The sequence below is a fragment of the Heloderma suspectum genome, chromosome 5, assembly GCF_057233095.1.
Source record: "Heloderma suspectum isolate Gila_16-S chromosome 5, 16-S_ref, whole genome shotgun sequence".
In the NCBI taxonomy this organism is placed as follows: domain Eukaryota; kingdom Metazoa; phylum Chordata; class Lepidosauria; order Squamata; family Helodermatidae; genus Heloderma; species Heloderma suspectum.
In genome coordinates this window covers 166,858,303-166,878,032 of record NC_139462.1, presented here as the reverse complement: position 1 = coordinate 166,878,032, position 19,730 = coordinate 166,858,303, and the positions used below count along the sequence as shown (strand labels likewise).

General features: G+C 42.7%; 2 protein-coding genes across 6 annotated transcripts in view; one reads left to right on the top strand and one right to left on the bottom strand.

Annotated features, from left to right (window-relative positions):
- The window catches only part of LOC146344805 (uncharacterized), a 15,069-nt gene extending 11,287 nt beyond the window's left edge, over positions 1-3,782 (bottom strand). For 3 of the 4 annotated variants that reach the window (XM_084858261.1, XM_084858262.1, XM_084858263.1), the window contains exon 1: positions 3,305-3,782. In XM_084858261.1, the coding sequence (XP_084714387.1) occupies positions 3,305-3,526 (222 nt within the window). In that variant the 5' untranslated portion in view covers positions 3,527-3,782. The remainder of the gene's footprint in view (positions 1-3,304) is intronic. The other variant, XR_014792319.1, reaches the window with a different exon arrangement.
- On the top strand, positions 3,457-19,730 carry CMTM7 (CKLF like MARVEL transmembrane domain containing 7). 2 transcript variants are annotated; one of them, XM_084858258.1, is made up of 6 exons: positions 3,457-3,674; positions 4,299-4,361; positions 11,862-12,035; positions 15,374-15,472; positions 16,877-16,958; positions 18,940-19,730. In XM_084858258.1, the coding sequence occupies exons 1-6, from the start codon at positions 3,525-3,527 to the stop codon at positions 18,951-18,953; spliced, it is 582 nt and encodes a 193-aa protein (XP_084714384.1). In that variant the 5' UTR covers positions 3,457-3,524; the 3' UTR covers positions 18,954-19,730. The 2 variants fall into 2 exon arrangements, with proteins under 2 accessions (XP_084714384.1, XP_084714386.1); XM_084858260.1 differs by lacking the exon at positions 4,299-4,361.

Sequence of the window (19,730 nt, the reverse complement as noted above, 5' to 3'; positions counted from 1 at the left end):
GGGTAGCCAAATGTGTACCCTGGGTTTTAGGAAAGCCAATTTTAATAAACTCAGAAAAATGATCAGTAAGGTCCCATGGCAAGCGACTCTAATAAGAAAAGGAATCCAAGATGGGTGGGAGTTTTTAAAAAAGGAAATTCTGAAGGCACAATTACAAACAATTCCAACAAGAAGAAAAGGTGGAAAACAACAGTAGAAGCCAACGTGGCTTCACAAAAAGCTAAGAGATTACCTGAAAACAAAAAAAGGACACATATAGGAAGTGGAAGGAAGACCAAGCTACAAAGGAAGAGTACAGGCAGGTAGCACAGAATTGCAGGGATGGCATCAAGAAGGCTAAAGGTGAGAATGAGCTGAGGTTGGCGAGGGATGCTAAAAGCAACATAAAGGCTTTCCTCAGATACGTGCATAGTAAAAGGCAGAGGAAAGAAATTGTGGTTCAACTATTAAATGAGGATGGCAACATGATAACAGATGACAAAGAAAAGGCAGAAGTGCTCAATTCCTACTTCAGCTTAGTCTTCTCCTGAAAGAAGGTCTATGACCTCCCTGGCAAAGGCAAAGTACAGGCTGAAGGGGCAGGATTGCAGCTTGAGGTTGATAGGCATATGGTCAAAGTAATTACTTTGAATGAGTTCACATCTCCAGGGCTATATGAACTGCACCCTAGAGTAATAAATGAATTGGCAGAAGAGCTCTCAGAACCACTGTCTGTTCTCTCTGAGAAATCATGGAGGATGGGTGAAGTGCCAGATGAGTGGAAGAGGACTAATGTTGTTGTTGTTGTTCAGTCGTTCAGTCGTGTCCGACTCTTCGTGACCCCATGGACCATAGCACGCCAGGCCTTCCTGTCCTGCGCTCTCTCCCGGAGCGTGCTCAAGTTCATATTCATTGCATCCGTGATGCTATCTAGCCATCTCATCCTCTGCCGTCCCCTTCTCCTTTTGCCTTCAGTCTTTCCCAGCATCAGGGTCTTTTCCAGAGAGTTTTCTCTTCGCATTAGGTGGCCAAAATATTGGAGCTTCAGCTTCATTATCTGTCCTTCCAATGAGCACTCAGGGTTGATTTCCTTTAGGATTGACTGATTTGACCTCCTTGCAGTCCAGGGGACTCGTAAGAGTCTTCTCCAGCACCACAGTTCGAAAGCATCAATTCTTCGGCGCTCAGCCTTCCTTATAGTCCAGCTCTCACAGCCATACATTACTACTGGGAAAACCATAGCTTTGATTAGACGGACCTTTGTCGGCAAGGTGATGTCTCTGCTTCTTACTATGCTGTCTAGGTTGGCCATAGCTTTCCTCCCAAGGAGCAAGCGTCTTTTAATTTCATGGCTACAGTCACCGTCTGCGGTGATCTTGGAGCCCAAGAAAGTAAAATCTGTCACTGCTGCCATTTCTTCCCCTTCTATATGCCAGGAAGTGATGGGGCCAGATGCCATGATCTTCGTTTTTTTAATGTTGAGTTTCAAACCAGCTTTTGCACTCTCCTCTTTCACCCTCAACAAGAGGCTCTTTAGATCCTCTTCGCTTTCTGCCATTAGGGTGGTATCGTCTGCATATCGGAGGTTGTTGATAATTCTCCCAGCAATCTTAATTCCGACCTCTGATTCATCCAACCCGGCATTTCTCATGATGTACTCTGCATATAAGTTAAATAAGCAGGGTGACAATATGCAGCCTTGTCGTACTCCTTTCCCAATTTTGAACCAATTGGTTGTTCCATGTCTGGTTCTTACTGTTGCTTCTTGACCCTCGTACAGGTTTCTCAGGAGACAGGTAAGGTGGTCTGGTACTCCCATCACTTTCAGAATTTGCCACAATTTGTTGTGATCCACACAATCAAAGGCTTTAGCATAGTCAATGAAGCAGAAATAGACGTTTTTCTGGAATTCTCTTGCTTTCTCCATGATGCAGCGAATGTTGGCGATTTGATCTCTAGTTCCTCTGCCTCTTCTAAACCCAGCTTGTACTTCCGGTAGTTCTCGGTTCGCATACTGCTGAAGCCTAGCTTGTAGGATTTTGAGCATCACCTTGCTGGCATGTGAAATGAGCGCAATTGTGCGGTAGTTTGAACACTCTTTGGCGTTGCCCTTCTTTGGAATTGGAATGTAAACTGACCTTTTCCAGTCTTGTGGCCACTGTTGAGTGTTCCAGATTTGTTGGCATATTGAATGCAGCACTTTAACAGCATCATCTTTTAGGATTTTAAATAGCTCGGCTGGAATACTGTCATCTCCGCTAGCTTTGTTGTTACTAATGCTTCCTAAGGCCCACTTGACTTCACTCTCGAGGATGTCCGGCTCAAGTTCAGTGACCGCACTATCATGGCTATCAGGGACATTCAGATCTTTCCTGTATAGTTCTTCTGTGTATTCTTGCCACCTCTTCTTAATCTCATCTGCTTCTGTTAGGTCCCTGCCTTCTTTGTCCTTTATCATGCCCGTCTTTGCAAAAAGGACAAAGAGGAGGAACCTGGGAACTACAGATCAGTCAGTCTGACATTGAGGGTGCCTTGCCCAAGGGCCCTCCAACATTACCCATTACAGTACCTTGCTTAGGTAAAAGGTTTAACAAGCTGGTCTATCCTGTTTGTATTTAACAGGAGATAAATGTAGAGATTTTTATTTTATTTTTTAGTTCTGAAACCTCCCCGTTACCATTTTGTATAGACAGTGAAGAATTTCAGTAGATAAGGTTAATGCAATTATTTCTTAAGAGCTTTTTTTTTTTTTTAAGTCCAGATCTTAACATTTTGGAACTTGGCTGGTAACACGGCGAGGGAAACTCCTTAATTGAAACTCCTTTCAACCAGTATTAGAATGAGAGCGAGTAGCTTCGGAAAAGGAGGATACAAATCTGAAAGATTCCTCTCCAAAATCTACTGAGTATTGGGTTGTATCTAATGTTAGTCCTACTTAACCTTAGACCCACTGAAATTAATGGGGCTCGAGTTAGACTGGGGTGGGGAGAAAAGTTCTTGGGTTAGTTTCATAGAGGAAATGGAAAATAATGGTTCGGACGAGTTATGGAAAGAAACTTTCACCACAGGCCGTCAAGCGTCATGACCTTCTGCTGAAACTCTCCCCATCCCCCGGTCCTCAAGTTCTCGTTTTTTCTAAGGCAAATCTTTTTTTCCCTCCGCCTCCCCCTCCTTCCTGTTTTACCATTCCCCCCCCCGCCCCCGCCCCCGCCAGCAGAGCCCCCAAACTCTGTCCTGCCGAAGCGCTTCCCTCCCTCAGGAAACAGCCTCTTCCTCAGGCGGGCACCGCTTCTTTTGGACACGCCGTCCATTTGCACCCGGCTACCTGGAAAAGAGTCGGGGGCGTCGGGGCCTTCTCGCCTCCCTCTCCAGCGGGGCAGAGAGGCACCGCGGCCAGGCATCGTCCGGCCCCGCCCTGTTCCGCCTCCGGAGCTACTAAGCCACAGCGGCACCGAGCCTCAGGAGGAGGAAAACCGCAGGCGAAAAGCGAGGAAGAGAAGAGAACAAGGGCGGCCCCGCGTCTCTTCCTCGGGTAGAGGCGCGACATGTCTCACGGGGTGCGGGTGATCCGCACCGACGCCAGCAGCGGGGCAGCCTCGAGCTCTTCGCTCTCGCCGCCCTCTGGGCCGGACTCCGTGCGGCTGGACAGAGGCTACGCGGGCTCCTGCTCAGCCATGCTGAAGGTGGCCCAAATGGTAAGGGCGAGGCGGGGCAGGAGGGGTCCCAGGGAGGCGCGTGGCGGCCTCGGCCCAGGCGGCGGCACCAAGCCCCTCCTTCCCTCCAGCTTCGCCCACTGGCTCCTTGGCTCGCTGCGTGTTCTCCCGGCGAGGGCAGCGAGAGTTTGCGCTCGCGAGCCGACTCCCTTTGGCGCCGCCCGCCCTCTCGGTGGTGGCGGCGGGCAAGCGGTGCGCAGGTATGACCGCCGCAAGCGCTCTCCTGCTAGGAACCCGTTGGCGCCAAAGCTCGCCGAGTCGAACGCGTGAAGTCGTGCTGAGGAGGAGAATGGCTCCGAGCGTATACAGAGCGCCTTTCCCTCACCGCACCGACTGAATAGCCGGAGGCAGCCTCCCCCTGGTTCGAGAGTGAAGCAAGGCGGTGGGAGTCTGAAGAGAAGCAGCCTTCTCGCACGCCTTCAGCCGCACCTCCTAAACTGTGGCGTAATGGCAACTTTTGAAGTGCAGGAGTGCAACGTGATAGTGTGCGTAGACATGTGTGCGTGTGTGTCACACACACAGAGTAGCAATACATAGCATAACACCCCACTTATTATTTTATTATTATTTATTACATTTATATCTCACCTTTTTTCCTCTTGCAAGGAACCCGAGTCAACTTACCTGGTTCTCCTCCTCTCGATTTTATCCTCCCAACAACCCTGTGAGGTAGGTTAGGCTGAGAGTCAGTGACTGGCCCAAAGTCACCCAGTGAGCTGCATGGCGAAGTGGGGACTAGAACCTGGATCTCCTGAGGTCCAGTCCAACACTCTTAACTATTATAACACATTGACTCTCATACTAGCTTATTAGGTCAGCATGACTGAAATCCTATGCATAGTTACCTGGGAGTAAGCTAACTTGCAACACCTGGTTCACATGTCACAAATAACCCACGGTTTAAAGAAACCTGAGTTGTGAATGAAGCGGGAGCCAGCTGAGAGTCTGGTTCACGGTGCCTCATTGCTCCCGCTGCAACGGGGAGGAGCAAAACAATGCAGGTAGACTGTGTCCCTGGATTGTTAACTGTGATGTGCAAACTGGAATTTCTAGGTTGTTGATTGGAACCAGTGTTTCTTCCCCAACAACCCTGAATTCCTGATTTGCACATCATAGTTAACAACGCAGGTATCTACGGTGGGAGCAGTCATGGCGGGAACCAGCACACTTGCTCACTTTCACTGCATTTTCAACAACATCCTGAGTTGTTGTGATGTAGGAACCAGGCTGTTGAACTTTAACAAAGGCTGTTCTTCAGCCAGCTGAAATACAGCCTTTAGCTTTTAAGTAGAAATGGAAACAATCTTGTAAAGAAGTGTTGGCATTTAAACCGCTAGCATGAAGAGCCCTGTCGCCAGAAAGAAGTATCCACCCCCTGCTTGATTATTTTTCTCATGATTGCTGGCTAGAGGAAGGAAAGTCTGTCAATTATGTGGGTGCTCCGGCAGGGGATGTCAGCCATCATCCTTAGCTATTTGGGCTGTGGATGATGGGAGCTGTAGTTCAACACATCTGGAGGGTACCAGGTTGGGGAAGGCTGCACTAGTTCCTCATTAAAAGGTCTTGGCATGCATGTGTGTGTGTACAAGTACTCTTCCATTAAGTAAGAAATCTCCTCTTCCTTGAATGGAAGAGTGTTTCTCACTAGCTGAAGAGAACCTTTGGATCCAACACTTTACCTTTGTTTTGTCTTTGTCTTGCACATGGTGAAGTTGCAACCATTCATTTTATTTTAAATTGGGGAGGCTTGTTTTAACAATGTTTGAAAGCCTCTGTGTTAAAAAATCATCAGGCACCAGAAAGAGAACTTTTTCTTTTTGCTGTAACGCTTTCCCAGATGAGGAGTCACAATTGATGCTGTTTTTTATTTTTTCATCATAGTGCTCAAAACAAGAAAATAATTCAGTAGGGGTTTTAAAGAGAAGGGATCTATATATTACAACATTTTCAATAATTTGCACAACATTGTAAAATCACTGGTGATCGTCTACAATAGTTACTGGATTCATATGGGTTAAACAGGAAGTCTCAAAAGTATGTTTCCTGTTCAGAAGCAGCCTGGAAATTGAGGTGTTTTGCTATTAACTAGTTTCTCAAAAAGAAAAAACAATGTGCAAGCTAGAGAAACTGTTGCATTTGGTAACTGTGATATTTGGAGGTTTAAAAATGGTGTTCTGCTCAAATGCATAGGTATCAAGTTACCGCCTATTTTGCAGAGGCTCTTACCTTGCACGTTCATACTGCTATGTAAAGATGTTACAACTTTTCAAAAACTGCATCTTGATTGCGAACTGGTGGACTCTGTGATGTGTTCTGGGAGCGTCTAAGCTTCCATATTAACTTCAGTGGTGAAGGCAGCTTTGCTCATGCTTTCCTTTTTGCATAAAGCGCTACCACTGAAGTGAATGGTAATCCTTACAGGCCTGGAATCTCTGTCTGTGCACTGGAGCCACATCCATACAAGGGATTATTGGATCATTGTGAAAGAATATAAAAGAATCTCTTTTATAAATAAGGCTAAACTTCACTAAATTTGGAGGATTTTGAAATTTTAAAACATGAGTTAATGCACTTTATACTGAAGAGAACTTCCTGCTTACTGGTCTCTAATATCATATAAAGTGACATATTTTACCTGGCTGAAGTTTTGATGAATGGGAGTTTTGAATTGCACAGAACTCTTCATCAGACCTCAACACAGCAATCCTATACACACTTACCTAGGAGTAAATCCTATTGAACTCAGTAGGATTTACTTATGAGCAGATGTATAGGATTGCACTGTAAATGTCTTTTAAAGAAAATTTCCCCTTATATAAATTATTTTATTATTGTGGATTTGTGAAAATGCATACTTTAAAATATGTACACTCCTCCAGGAAGTTACATATTTCTCATTTGTTTTTACTTGTTGAAGCACCAGGTATGCTATTGATCTTGTGTAGAGTAATCATCAGTAGAGAATTCTACAAAGTTCTGCAGTTTCACTATTTTGGTCCTATTGTTTCCTTTGCTTCCACCCCCTTTTAAAATTTAGCACAACATTATTTGGATTTTAAATGTTGCTTTTATTTATATTGTGTTCAAGACTGTTGCCTACATTCAGAGACAATATACTTTGTGTTCTGGTTGAGTTTTAAAATTCGCAAACAAAAGAACATACACTGTTAGATTGGTGAATGCCATCTAGGAAGGTGTTCACATATTAGTCTTAGACACTTCAGCAATGGGATAGGATAATAATCCTTCCATTGTGGCAGCACATCATATAAGTGACTCCTAGAGTGTTTGGCTGAACAATATTGACAGAAATGTATCGAACTGCATATATAATGTCCGATGTGTTCAGCATTCTGAAGTGTTCTCGGTTTTTTAACATGTAAAGGGCATGTTCTACATTCTCAATCTTTGTCACAATGCAGTTTTCTATATTTTTCTTATTTCTGCTAGGTGAACATGCATTTGTTCAGCTTGTTTTTCTTTCTTGTCTTTTCCGCAATAACTTTGGATTTTTTTATATAGTGTTTTTCCTGCGTACAATTTGGACATATCTCTGCCTTGATTTTGGTATTTCCTCACCTTTTAATACTTCGGTGTGTATCTTATCTATCTTAAAAAAAACAAAGAGAGCCATGCTGGTCCATGAGGGGGGAATATCCACAGTTGGGAATTACCTTTATTAGCTTTCTTAGGATACAATCCTATGCATGTTTAGACAGAAGAAAGTCCTACAATTCCCAGCATACCCCAGCCAGCTTTCTTCTGTCTAAACATGCATAGGATTGTGACCTTAGACTCACATACCTGGGAGTAAGCCCCACTGAACATCTGAGTAGGTACGTAGGTATAGGTTTGCGCTGTAGATTTCCTTAAACTACAATGCTATAAACACTGACCTGGGAGTAAGTCCCATTGAACTCAGTGAGGCTTACTTTTGAGTAGACATGTAAAGAATTGCTCTGTTAATTACCCTCAGTGCAGAGTTTCCTTCAAAATGTCTATATAGTTATGTCTTGCTGATGTTATTATAACTTTTTCTCTATGTTTTGTGATGTTTACTTTTCTTTGACATACTTGCAAACATTTCTCTAGTCTGTTTTAGAAACATTCATGAATCTTTTCCCCTTGGATTCCTCCCCTCCCCATACATCTGTTTCATTTTGCCCTTACTATTATTAATGCTTGGTGACTGAACTTTACTTGAAGTTCCTTACCAATACCTTTCCTGTATGTTCTCAGCTTCTAGTGGGAGGGGTTTGTGGACACCTTCTTGTGCTTAAAAAAAAATAAAATAAAATCTCATTTTTGACCAATTTCTTAGTTATACAATTTCACACTGACATTATTTTATCCTCTGCATGTGTGCGCGCGTGCACACATGTTAATGGAACAGAGGTACTGCTGTCAATATTTCCTCCCCACCCATACCTTGCAGGATTTTTGTGATATATCTCTCCTATTTTTTGTTTACAACACTTTTTTTAGAAATCCAATAGAATGTACTCAGTGGAAGAGAAGTTTCTTTTTTTGGAACATTTGTACTGCTGTCAACAATTCCCACCCCCCTTTCTGTGTTTGCAGTAGGGCTAGAGACAGATCTGAATCATTGCTGGCATTTATATTTTCAAAGCGTTGCTGGCATTTATATTTTCAGAGAGAGAGCTCCTTTGTCCCAGTAGCCCTTGGCTCAAACTGAAATCTCATCACACTTGGTGTGGCCCACTTAATTACCAGTTCAATCCTATATATGTCTCTCATTAAGTTCAATGGGACTTACTTCCAGGTTAGTGTGTATAGGATTGCAGCCTATGTCTACATAGCCTGACTTCTAATCTATTCTTAAGACTTGTACAAACTGCAGACTTGAGTTTTCATCATGTCCAGCAACATTTTTTTTCTCTGTTTGTTCCCCTTCCTGGTTTTTGTATTGTGTTGTTTGGGGGGTTTGCATAACTTCCATCCTGAAGAATTATGGGGAGCTCATAAGCTTGCTTGCTACTTTGTGACCTTTTACTCGAATCTGATAAATGGAATGGTGGTGTTATGTTACTCTTCTAACCTTGTCTGTGGTTTTATGTTAGCAAGTGGCTTATTTTTTCCTCCTTAGATGTGAAATGTTCCCATCTTCTTGTGTATGTTTTTTTCTTTTTACCATTTTGAAACATTTATCTTTCTCTGATGGAATTTTTCCCCCTTCTTCCCCATGATCTATCACCAGAGTTTTTTCCTTATAATACCCTGATTTGAGGCCAAACCAGACAAGACACTGAGACAGGTGATCAGTCTCCTGATGTTTTTTCCCTCCTCCTTAATGCGGCTGTAGGAGGTGAATTGTATATAAATCTTTCAATATTTTGCTCACAGTCTGAGAAATGTGTCCCTGCTTCAGTCTATAACCATTATTTTCTTTTATAAAAATCTAAATAATTAGCTTTATTTCCCTCCCACACAAATTTATGCACCTGTCAAACCAACTGCCACTTTCCCAAAGTTTCCTGCTATCATTTGTCAAGTTTTCAAGTTTCCCATTCTTCCTGTGCATGTTGAGAAATGTAGGCATGCAGACTCAACATTTTCTGGAAATATTATTTTCCCTTTAAAAAAAAGAAAAAAAGAACTGCAAATCTTCAAATCATGTTATCAAAAGGACAGTTTGACTCTGATGGACTGTAGTACCTGGGTTGGCTGAGCACTCACTCCAATCTGCCTTTTGTTCCCCTCCTTGACATATATTGAAGCTGAGAAGAATATTTGCTTCACTCATGTTCTATTCAGTATCCCTCTCCTCCTCCTGCTTTATTTCCTCCCCTTGCGCCTGTACACAGCCATAAACTGCTATTGTCCTTACTTACCTGAATCATCCAATTGCATATGCATAGCCTGATGATGTTGCCCATTTCAAACTTTACAATAAAAATAAAATACTTTTCTGCAAACCTCAAGGGTTCCCACTCACCCCCAATCACCAGGTACCCTTTCCCTACACCAATTTTGGCACCCTGCAAGTCCGCACACAGGACAATGATTTGACTAATTGAGGGTGTGTGTTACAAGGATGTGTGACTGCTTCCAACCCACACCTCCCCCATGTAAATCCCTAGTGCTGTCCTTCTACTAGATGGCACAATGTATCATCATGTTCATTTGCCAGCAGCAGCAGCCAGTAAAATGAAGCAGGATGTGGAGATACTGAACAAGATGATGTCACATCACACATTACTTTCATTAACTATAATCAGGAAGATGTGGTTCAGCAGCAGTGATGTGTTCCCTGTAAAGCAGTGTTAGGCAACTTGTGGCCCTCCAGATGTTGTTGGACCGCAAGTCCCATACTCCCTCACCATGATGTGTGCTGGATGGGGCTGATGGGAGTTGTACTCCAACAACATCTGGAGGGCCACAAGTTGCCCACCACTGTTGTAAAGTCTTGTTAGGTCCTTTGTGACAGTACTAGTGCATAATTTTATCTTTCCCTTTAGTGTGTTTTGTTGTTCATTTTCCTGAATAAATCTTTAATTTGTTTTAGTTATTTGTCCCTTGCTTGTTCAAAAGCTCCTATAACACAGATCCTTGGCAGGTACTCTAACAACACTATTTCTAATACAGAGGAGAAAATGTAGTAATTTACCTTGATGGTTTGCATCTACAATTCCTAATCACTGGTAATGATACATTAAGTGAGTGTAAAGTAGTAGAACAGCAAACTGCTTGGTTTTATTAGAATATTAATAGCTGCAAAATTTGTTCTTCCAACGGGCCATTATCATAAGGAAATTTGCAAAGTAAGCATGTTTCTTATCTCTTCTGGAAACAGTCATTTTCCCTTCCTCCATTCATAATGATAAGCTGTGGTTTATTGTTATGGGAATGAGCTTAGGTGAGCCTCAGGCTCATATGCTTCCCCCTCCCTTCTCTTCCTCTGGCATAGCCACAAGGAGAAGAATGGAAGCTACCTGTGGTTAATTAGGTGTTCGGTCCAAACCCTAAACTGTAGTTAATCTTAACTATGATTTATCAAAACAAGCCAGCTTCATGAACTAAGGTTTGAAGTTGGCTTGTTTCAGTAAACCATACTTAGGACTAACTGCAGTTTTTCCAGGTTCATATCCATTGGCAAATCAGTAAGCAAAAGCTTCTGTTCTCTGGCAGGAATGCATGAACCTGAGGTTTTCATAAGCTCATTCCCATAATAACAAGCTATAGCTTCTGGTTGTATCCAAACACAGCCACTGGCTTTGAATTTCTTGATAAATAACTTGGTGATGTCATGATTCGGTTACCATTTCCCCAGCCTTACACAACTGAAGATAGGAATTTGCCTGCTACTTTGTAAAAACAGCAGATACCAAAAAAAGATCACAGATGCCTCTGCTTCCCCTCTCTTGACATGACATCAGAATCCTGGCATATGAATCTTACTCATGTCCAAAAAATGTGCAATTTTAAGTATCTTTCCCCAACATAAACCCACTCAGCTGCTGCAATGCTGCTGCAATGCAATGGATAGTAATTTGCACCAGTGTATCTAAAGTGGTCCTATGTATGACAAATGGCATAGAGGTAAGACCATCATTTGGTCTTCTTCATAAAAAGTTTAAGAACCATTAGTAGGCTATCAATTTGTGGTACAATGGCTTTGTACCAATGTTTGCTGATGCTTTTGTGTATACTTGGTGATTTGTATATTATCTTTTCTCATTTAAAAAGTTACATTTTTCTTGTCTCTAATATTTCATAGGTGCAACATATTTGTAAATTGCTTTTAATGTATGCTTCTCCTTTTGTAGTCCAGAATGAGACATAGGGGTAGGATACAATCCCTGAGCTGTGAGATGTGCTTGCTGATGACACAAACCTTCACTTAGAAAAACTTTTGCAGTTTCTTCCATCATTAAACAACACCCCCACTCTTGGCAGCCCGAATCTAACTGTGCTCACACTTTTACCTACTGATTTCAGAGGGACTTACATGCTGTAAATTTGCTTAGGATGGTGCCAATGCATTTCCCCCAAAACTCTTGAGTTTCATGATCTTACTTCAGCTGGAATTGTTTTTATGTGTTTGACTTTTCAAAAATTCCTGTTTTCATTTTGAGCATTTTACTGCTCTTGGAACTTGGTTTTTCTTGCATTCCCTGAACAACCCTTTCTTTGACTATTGCTTTTCAGTTATTCTTGCTGATTGGATTCATCTGCATAAGATCCTCATGGTGGACAGACCACAGCACATACACCTACTTTGAAATTGTCTCTATGTATGACTTCGTCATGATTCTTATCTTCTACATTGTCTACATCTTCAGAGTTTACCGAATGCTGACATGCATCAATTGGCCACTTGCAGTAAGTTCCTCCTCATAACTAAAATCACTTTTGTCCATTTCTAGAGGGGTAGATTCTCATAATGAATTGCCCTGTAGCACTTGTAAAGAATTAACACACTAAAAACAAAGTAAACAGTGAGGCCAAAAGACCATAAGATGTGGCAATAGCGTGTCATATTTTCTGTGCAAAGTTGAAATGTACAGAAAATGAAACTAAAGTAATCCACTGCCAACTGGGATCGCACAACTCAAGCCGCATTGGGTTGTTGTCATGCAAACGCAGACTGATCGCCACAGGGTGGCCTATGCATGGGCAACAAGCCACTCTAACAACCCGTGGCTTGTTTTAGGGGTTGTTGTACCCATGATGGGTTGGCATGCCATGCAAACCTGGCACTACCAACCCATTGTGGGTTCTGGGCACTGGTGAGCAAGCCACTCAGCAAGAGCGGCAGAAACCCCTCCTACACTTGCTGAACAATCTCGCCTGTGCTGCAGTGACAGCCCCTCCACCAGTGCCCAGGTGGCACTTTGAAAGGGCTGTCGCTTGTTCAGCAACCCTTTAAAAAAATTGAGCCCCTACATCTGTGCAAAATGGGCCCAAAATTTATTTTATTTTTTCAGACCCAGGAATGTGCGCAAATGTCTTTGTAAATTTTGGGGGGTCCCTCTTCCATTCCACCCCTCCCCAAGTTTCCCCCAAGTTGTTTTAAGGGTGATCCAGGGTCTACCTCATTTTTGGAGCTCCCCTCTTACTGCAAATGTCAGGGCACAAAAATAAAGGGGGGGAAAAGGTCTGAATGCAACTGGGGTCATGATTGGAGCAGGGAGGGGAGGGGGACTTGGCGGCAGACAAGATGGATTCTGCCCCCATGTCCCCGGGGATACATGCTGGAGCCAGCTTGAGGACTGAGGGGGAAGAAAGAGGAGAACAATCCATAGTAAGCCTGATTGTCTGTCGGGCTTATCGTGGGTAGTCCCGTGGACAACCCACATCACATGGCTTATTCACCAGTGTGTGTTGTTGTGTTGTGATAACTCGCCCAATGTGTAAAGAGGAAATTCTGGGTTCCTCCCTTACTTCCAACTTTTGAAATGGCAGGATTCCCATGAATCCAGACTATCTTAGGGATCTGACATGCGAAGGACTCGGCAATTTACATTCTCAGCAAGCTGTTTGGAGGGAATGTATGTGTGTTGGCTTTGCTGCTCAGTTGCCACTGTGATCCAATTAAGGTACCAGTTTGTACATGTTGTTGAAGACAACTGCATAGATGCTTGATGCAATTTACTTCCTGATTTAGTCCAATTGTCTGTACTGCTATTACTCCACAGCATCTACTGGGAAGGTGAGCCCACGTCATATCTCTGTCATTTATTGTTCAGTGACAAAATGATGCAGCCCCTCTCACTTGTGAAAGGGCAGACAAAAAGTGCATTTGTGCTAGGATCTTCAAAACACAATCGGGCAACGAAATGTATAAGATAGCAGTACGAACTCTTGATGCAATTTCCCTAGTATCCGGGGGAGAAACAACCACTCATCCAAAGTTACAGAGGGGTTCCAGAAAGGGAGAAGTATTTATAATATTGTGATTTCCCTGTTGCATTTTTTTCAGTGGTTAGTGGTACTGTAAATTCCCAGGCTACTTAGGGCAGATCTTACTTTCAGAAACACAGATAATACAGATCTCCTGCAGCCAGTATACCACTTCAGAAAGGAAGTGGAAGATGACAGTAAAATGCTTGTTAACATTAATACACATCTTTGCATACGGAGAATTTGCATGTTGGGGAAGTTTTGGACCCATCCGACAACCCTGACATGCTAGCTTTCCACAAGAACATACAAACATGTCATTTTCTGTCTGCCTTCTAGGGGTATGATCCCTTGAGACTCTACCATGTGTAATTTCTATCTATGGTTCAGCTCTCTTGCATTTATTTATTTATTTATTATATTGTAATCCCATCTAATGCACTCCTACAGTCCTCTGTATTTGGGGTGTTGGGGTGGGTGTACTTATGGTAATGTATAGAGTTTTTTTTTTTTTTTTTTTTTTACAAAACTAGAACAAATCTAGTCCAGTGATCTTAAACAGATATAATCTCGTAAAAATTGACTTTATAATACGGGGATAATGCTAAGGCTTCCTCTACCCTATTTTAAGAAACTGTTGAGAATAGAATGGACCCCACTTAGCTCAGTTGTTTGATAGTTTCACTTTCCCATTCATTTCAGTAGGGTATATCGGACCCCTTCATAGCTTAGTAAACCAAACTTAATTTTAAAAGAAAAGTGGGGGGAGAGATGAAACACCACAGGACAACTGACCCCATAATTGTTGAGTACATGGAATATGAAATAGCTCATGTTTCCTTAAAAAAAGGGATTACAGATATTTCAAATAGCTGCAGAGGACCACAGCAATCCCATTAGCATATGAGGGTAATACAGAAGTACATTTCTAGCTCTTATATTTCTGTGTTGAAGGCTCAGTAATCAGAAAGGACCTTTATGTAGGGCAGGGATGGAAAACGTGTGGCCCTCCAGGTGTTGGTGGACTCCAACTCCTATCATCTTTCACTGCTGGCTAGAGCTGATGGGAGTTGCAGTCCAACAACATCTGGAGGGCCACGTGTTCCCCACCAGTGATGCAAGGCTTCCAGGAGTTGGCATGTGGTACAGTTCCTCTTTGCATCTTATGGTCTCAGCTGTTGTGGTCCTATAAATGCATTGTTCTCCCATGCATTCACTCATCACCAGTGCTCTGGGCATTCTTGGCCTGCCCTTGAAACTGGGGTGAAATAGCAATTAGAATGAATTGGGGCATGTTCAGATGGCAGCTTCGTGAGCTACTGGTTGGATGCTGAAGTGGGAGTTATCAACAGGGGGTGCAGAAAATGTCCCAGGAAAAGGCAGTTACTTTGCCTCTGGCCCATTATAAGGCAGCTTCATATGCCCAGGAAAGCCAGCCATATTGAGTGTATAACTTGGACCTGTCTCAGCGTGGCCCTGTTGCCCATGGGGTTTTGCTGGGGACCAGTATGGACTACACATCTGATATTCAGGAATCCAAAGTTGGTCTCTGTGCATAATCTCAAAAAGGACTTGTTGGGAGGGAGGAGTAAGTCACAGCCTTACCAGTTTTACCAGAGCTGCATGTTTGATACTGCCTTTCACCAGGAAGTGTTATCTAGGCCAGAAAGAATGAATAGTCCCGGGTTCTTTTTTCACATTTTGTTTAAAGCACGAGAACTCATTGGCTGGCACTGGGGCTGCTTTAGATGAGTCACACTGAAATGTCACTTTGATAAAGTTCTCTTCTAAACTGGGTTGTGCTTGTTTATTTTCAGGAGTTTCTACATTACCTAATAGGTTCCATCCTGCTTCTCATTGCATCTATTGTGGCAGCAGCAAAAAGCTCGAACTTAACAGGACTTGCGGCTGGAGCAGTGAGTTTTTCACCCTTTCACATTTTTTGCTTGCCAAAGTTTTTATGCAGTTAGGTCTTAGGCTGGATCCACATAATCTGCTTCTAATATGTGTGCAATAAGAAGATGTAGTCCATATCACAAGTATCCCTATCCTGCTTGGGGCATCTGTGTGTGTGTTGTGGGGGGTGGGATTACACAAAATCTTGCATTTATTCAAAGTTATAAGCTGTTGTGTAGTTGGCCAGAGTTTGGATCGAGGAACTGTTTTCTATGGATGGAAAGGCTCCATTCATGGAAGGTGTGTCTGCCTGATTTTCAGGGATCCTGCTTCCCCCCCCCCCATGCACACCATACTTCACCCATTCTGCAGGGCCCATTGACCCTCTGTGTAGCATTTTCAAGGGCTGGAGGGGCTGCTGTGGGGAGAGAGAGGGGGCGGAGAAGCTTCCTCCTGCTAGCCCAGTTACATACACCTAAATCTGCAGCCAACCCCAAGACAAGTCTTGATGCTTGCCTTCTCCCATCATTGTCTCCATGCTCCTCCAGTATTGTACAGTGAATTTGCTCCATTGCGCTCCTATTTAATTTTCTCTGCTAATATCTTTTAGCAGGCACTAAACTTGGCTACTTCATGACCCCAGAGCTCAGCTACTTCACAAGCCTGTCTCAAAGCCTCTTGGCCTTTTCTAGCCATCGACAGCTTTGTTTTCCCCCCTTCTATAACAGAACCACACACACCCTCCATCTCTTTTCCCAACTGATTAACTCATCACACAAATGATTCCAGCCTCATGCTGGTGAGACAAGAAAGTCTTTTATCATATTAATTTAAATGGGATCTGCACAAGACATTCCCAGTGGATCATATCCATGGTCCTTGCATTGCCAAACATTTTTTCCATGATCACAAGAGCTATACATTTGGCCTATTTTAAATGATAATGAGGTTTTCCAAAACTCTTGTCTCTGCTGTCTGCTAGTGTAGATTCCACACTAGATGGCTGCAGCATAGTGTCATTGGAGTCACAAAGATTTCAAAGCTTCTGGATCATAACTACTTATGAACACTCTTTTATCTCCATAATAATTAGCTGGTGGCCTGGAATAAATTAGTCCAATGTATGGAGTGTTCATAAAATGGTTTGGTTAAACTGGGAGCTTAATTTGTACTGAGCAGGTTTTATGGCAGTTTGATACAGGCAAGTTAATATAATCCTTGGTGGTGGATGCATTTTAAATATGGGTATGTATGTAGGATTCTCTGTGCTAGATGATTTATTTATTTATTTCATTTCTATACCACCCAATATCCGAAGCTGTCTGGGCAGTTCACAAAAATTAAAACCCCAAGGTATAGCATAAAACATATGAAAGCTGAAAACAATTAATGTACAGCTTTTGCTGTTGTTTCTTTTTAAACAGACCTTTGGCTTTTTAGCTACGTTTCTATGCATCTTAAGTATATGGCTATCCTACAAAGTCTCTTGTGTCACTCAGTCAACAGGTAAGTATCCAATCAGCTACATTGCACCAACCGGGTCTATAGCACACAGTTTTACTTGCATTATCTAAACATGGGATGACCAACTGGCAGCGCATAAGCAGAATTGGGTGCATTATGCTATTTGTTTAGACACCATAATGTGTTGTTTATCATCAAGTTTGGAATATGACATGCAAGTGAAAATGGCTTAACTTCTAGTCAGATTCAGTGAGGGTAGAAGTACCTTGGCTAATCTCTAACCAAAGCAAACATAAAAGCTGCTGGGGACGAGGACTGGATAATAAGGGAAAGCTCCTTGGAAGAGCAAGACAAGGCCCTTCCACCAATCAGGCTGCCCTCCCCCTATACTCTTAGCCTGGTAGTGGCATCAAAGCCACAGATGGTCTTGGCCATGAGAAACATGACCTTGTTTGCTCTACAGCAGGGGTAGGCAGAAGGTAGATTTGGATCTGTTGGTGGATTTCTGGGTGATCACTAGATCAATAAGGATTCCTGATTCCTGATTGGTTAACAACACCAGCAATAAAATAACACACACCCTAAAGTATACTGCTGAAAGGAAGAAAGGATAACCTGGAGTGGATTTTCGGGTGAAAGGACAGTGAACATCAGTCCATCCTGGCACTCAGACTCCTGGACACAGAATTCTTTAATTCTAACTGTATGTCTTTTTCACCAGACTCTGATTGGTGGATCTCAGCATTCTAGTAAAACATTGAGTGAATCCACTCCTGCTCTACAGGCTCTTGCAGCTTAAGATGCTATATTGTACTACAGAACTGGAGTGAATTAGATGCTCCATACTTGTGGTGGCTGCAAGGTTCAAGGACTAGTTCAGTAAAACTTTTGAGCCAAGCCAACTCACATAAACTGTTAAGCATTGACTGACTCCACCTCAGCTTCCTCTATTGATTCCCCTGCAAGAGAAAATATTTATTCTTGGCCCCTTAGCATAAGCTCCACTCTTTTAACATTCCATTCCACGTATGGTCATCTCTCATTTCTATATACTACCCACTTCATGAAATTACTGCTCACCATTACAGAAATCATATGAAAGAGGGATTTTTTTAAAAAAAATAAATCAGTGTGTTAGCACAGGGAAGATGGAGAAAAAATTCATTTTTTAGAGAGAGCAATCCTAGGGTCCCTGGAGAGCTCCCAGAGTACCCTGCCAAGGCCATAGACACTGCTACAACCTTGGAAGAAGGAGTCCAAAATCTGATCCCTCCCCCTTCCCCCTTGGAGCCACCATGGAAAGAACCACAGCCCCTGCATTATGAGGTCATGCAAGGGGGCGTTGGGGGGGTGGGGGAGGAGAAAGGGGAAGCCAGATGACAAAGAATCCTATGGCCGCCCCTGGCCCCACCAGCATGTTTCCGCTAGATGGTCTCAGAGGTCTGTCTAGAGGAAAAAAGCAACAAAGGAGGACAGAGTGGCGCAAATCGCTTCTGTCGCTCCTCCTGCCCTGCAGGCACCAGCCTGAGATCAGAGGCTTCTGTCCAACAAGGGCAGAACCCATAGCACTGTGCCCTTAAATATTCAAGTTTTACTTAATACTATAATTTAGTGGGTGACCTTAGACCCTATCAGCTGAAAATCATATCCTTTGAACACACTTATTGGGATGTTTTTATTTCACTCATGCCTAGATTTGTCACATTATGTGTTATGTTTCAGCTATATTTATCTTTTTGTATATAAATTAAAAAATGAATAGCTTCGATCCAGAATTTAATATTTCCATCACATCTGTATGGAGGAGGGTAGTTCATCACCATACAGGCTTCAGTGTAGACAGGATTAATATTTAGCTGATCTAGTCATCCTCCAAGTATGTGATGGAAGAGGTCCAAATTGCCATCAAGTTTTCATGTCCAAAACATTGACAAAGCTTTCTTTTTAATCAGATGTCGAATGTCTTTGTAGCAAGTTGATTCTAATCTCTTCTTCCCCCTGTCTCATTTGTTTTTTTTTTAAGATACTGTTGTTTGAGTCTTGCCACTGCAAGATGTGTACACCAAACTGGGGAGATTTACAGGCCAAGAGAAGAGATAGCAAATGTATGCAAAATGGAACTTTGTACTGGTGATCGTTACGGGCCTGCTTCTTAATGGCTTTCAAGGCCTTACAAAGTGTACTGACCACTAGAGTGCTCTCTTCTGAAGCTCATCTCATGGTTCTTTTTCCAAGTTGGAAGCAGCCCAGCAATCTCTGCACTGCATCATCTTAATACCAGTCACCTACAGCCTGTGATCCATCTGCTAAGATTCTGGGGCCCCACAAGTTAGGATATGCTGTGCTTAAAAGCATCCCGTTTTTATTTTCCTTTTGTTTCTTTAAACAAAGAGAGAAATCAACCTCTTTGGAACCAAAGTGCCACTGTCAAAGGATACATTTACTGGATGTTATGCCATTTGCTAACTCCTCTCCTTACAGTGAGAGTATTCAAACCACCTAGGAAGAGGATCTGAATTAATACCTGCATCAAACGTTCAAGGTGGAAAATGTACTCTTCCTCCACCTATGGCTGGCAAATGCTGAAAAAAATGTACCTCAAGCCAGCAACTGTTACATATTGTACCTGATAAGTCTGCCTTTTCTGTTTTTTTGTTGCCTGCTGTGAGAAATGGCATTTTATAAACTGCATTTTGACTGGCTTACTGTGAATATTTCCTCAGAAATGAAACAACGTTCCTTTTGTATTCTAGTGTTCCTTTTGTTTCATTTTAAGTATTTTATTCATGACAAAATTAAAAGTATTTTAATTTA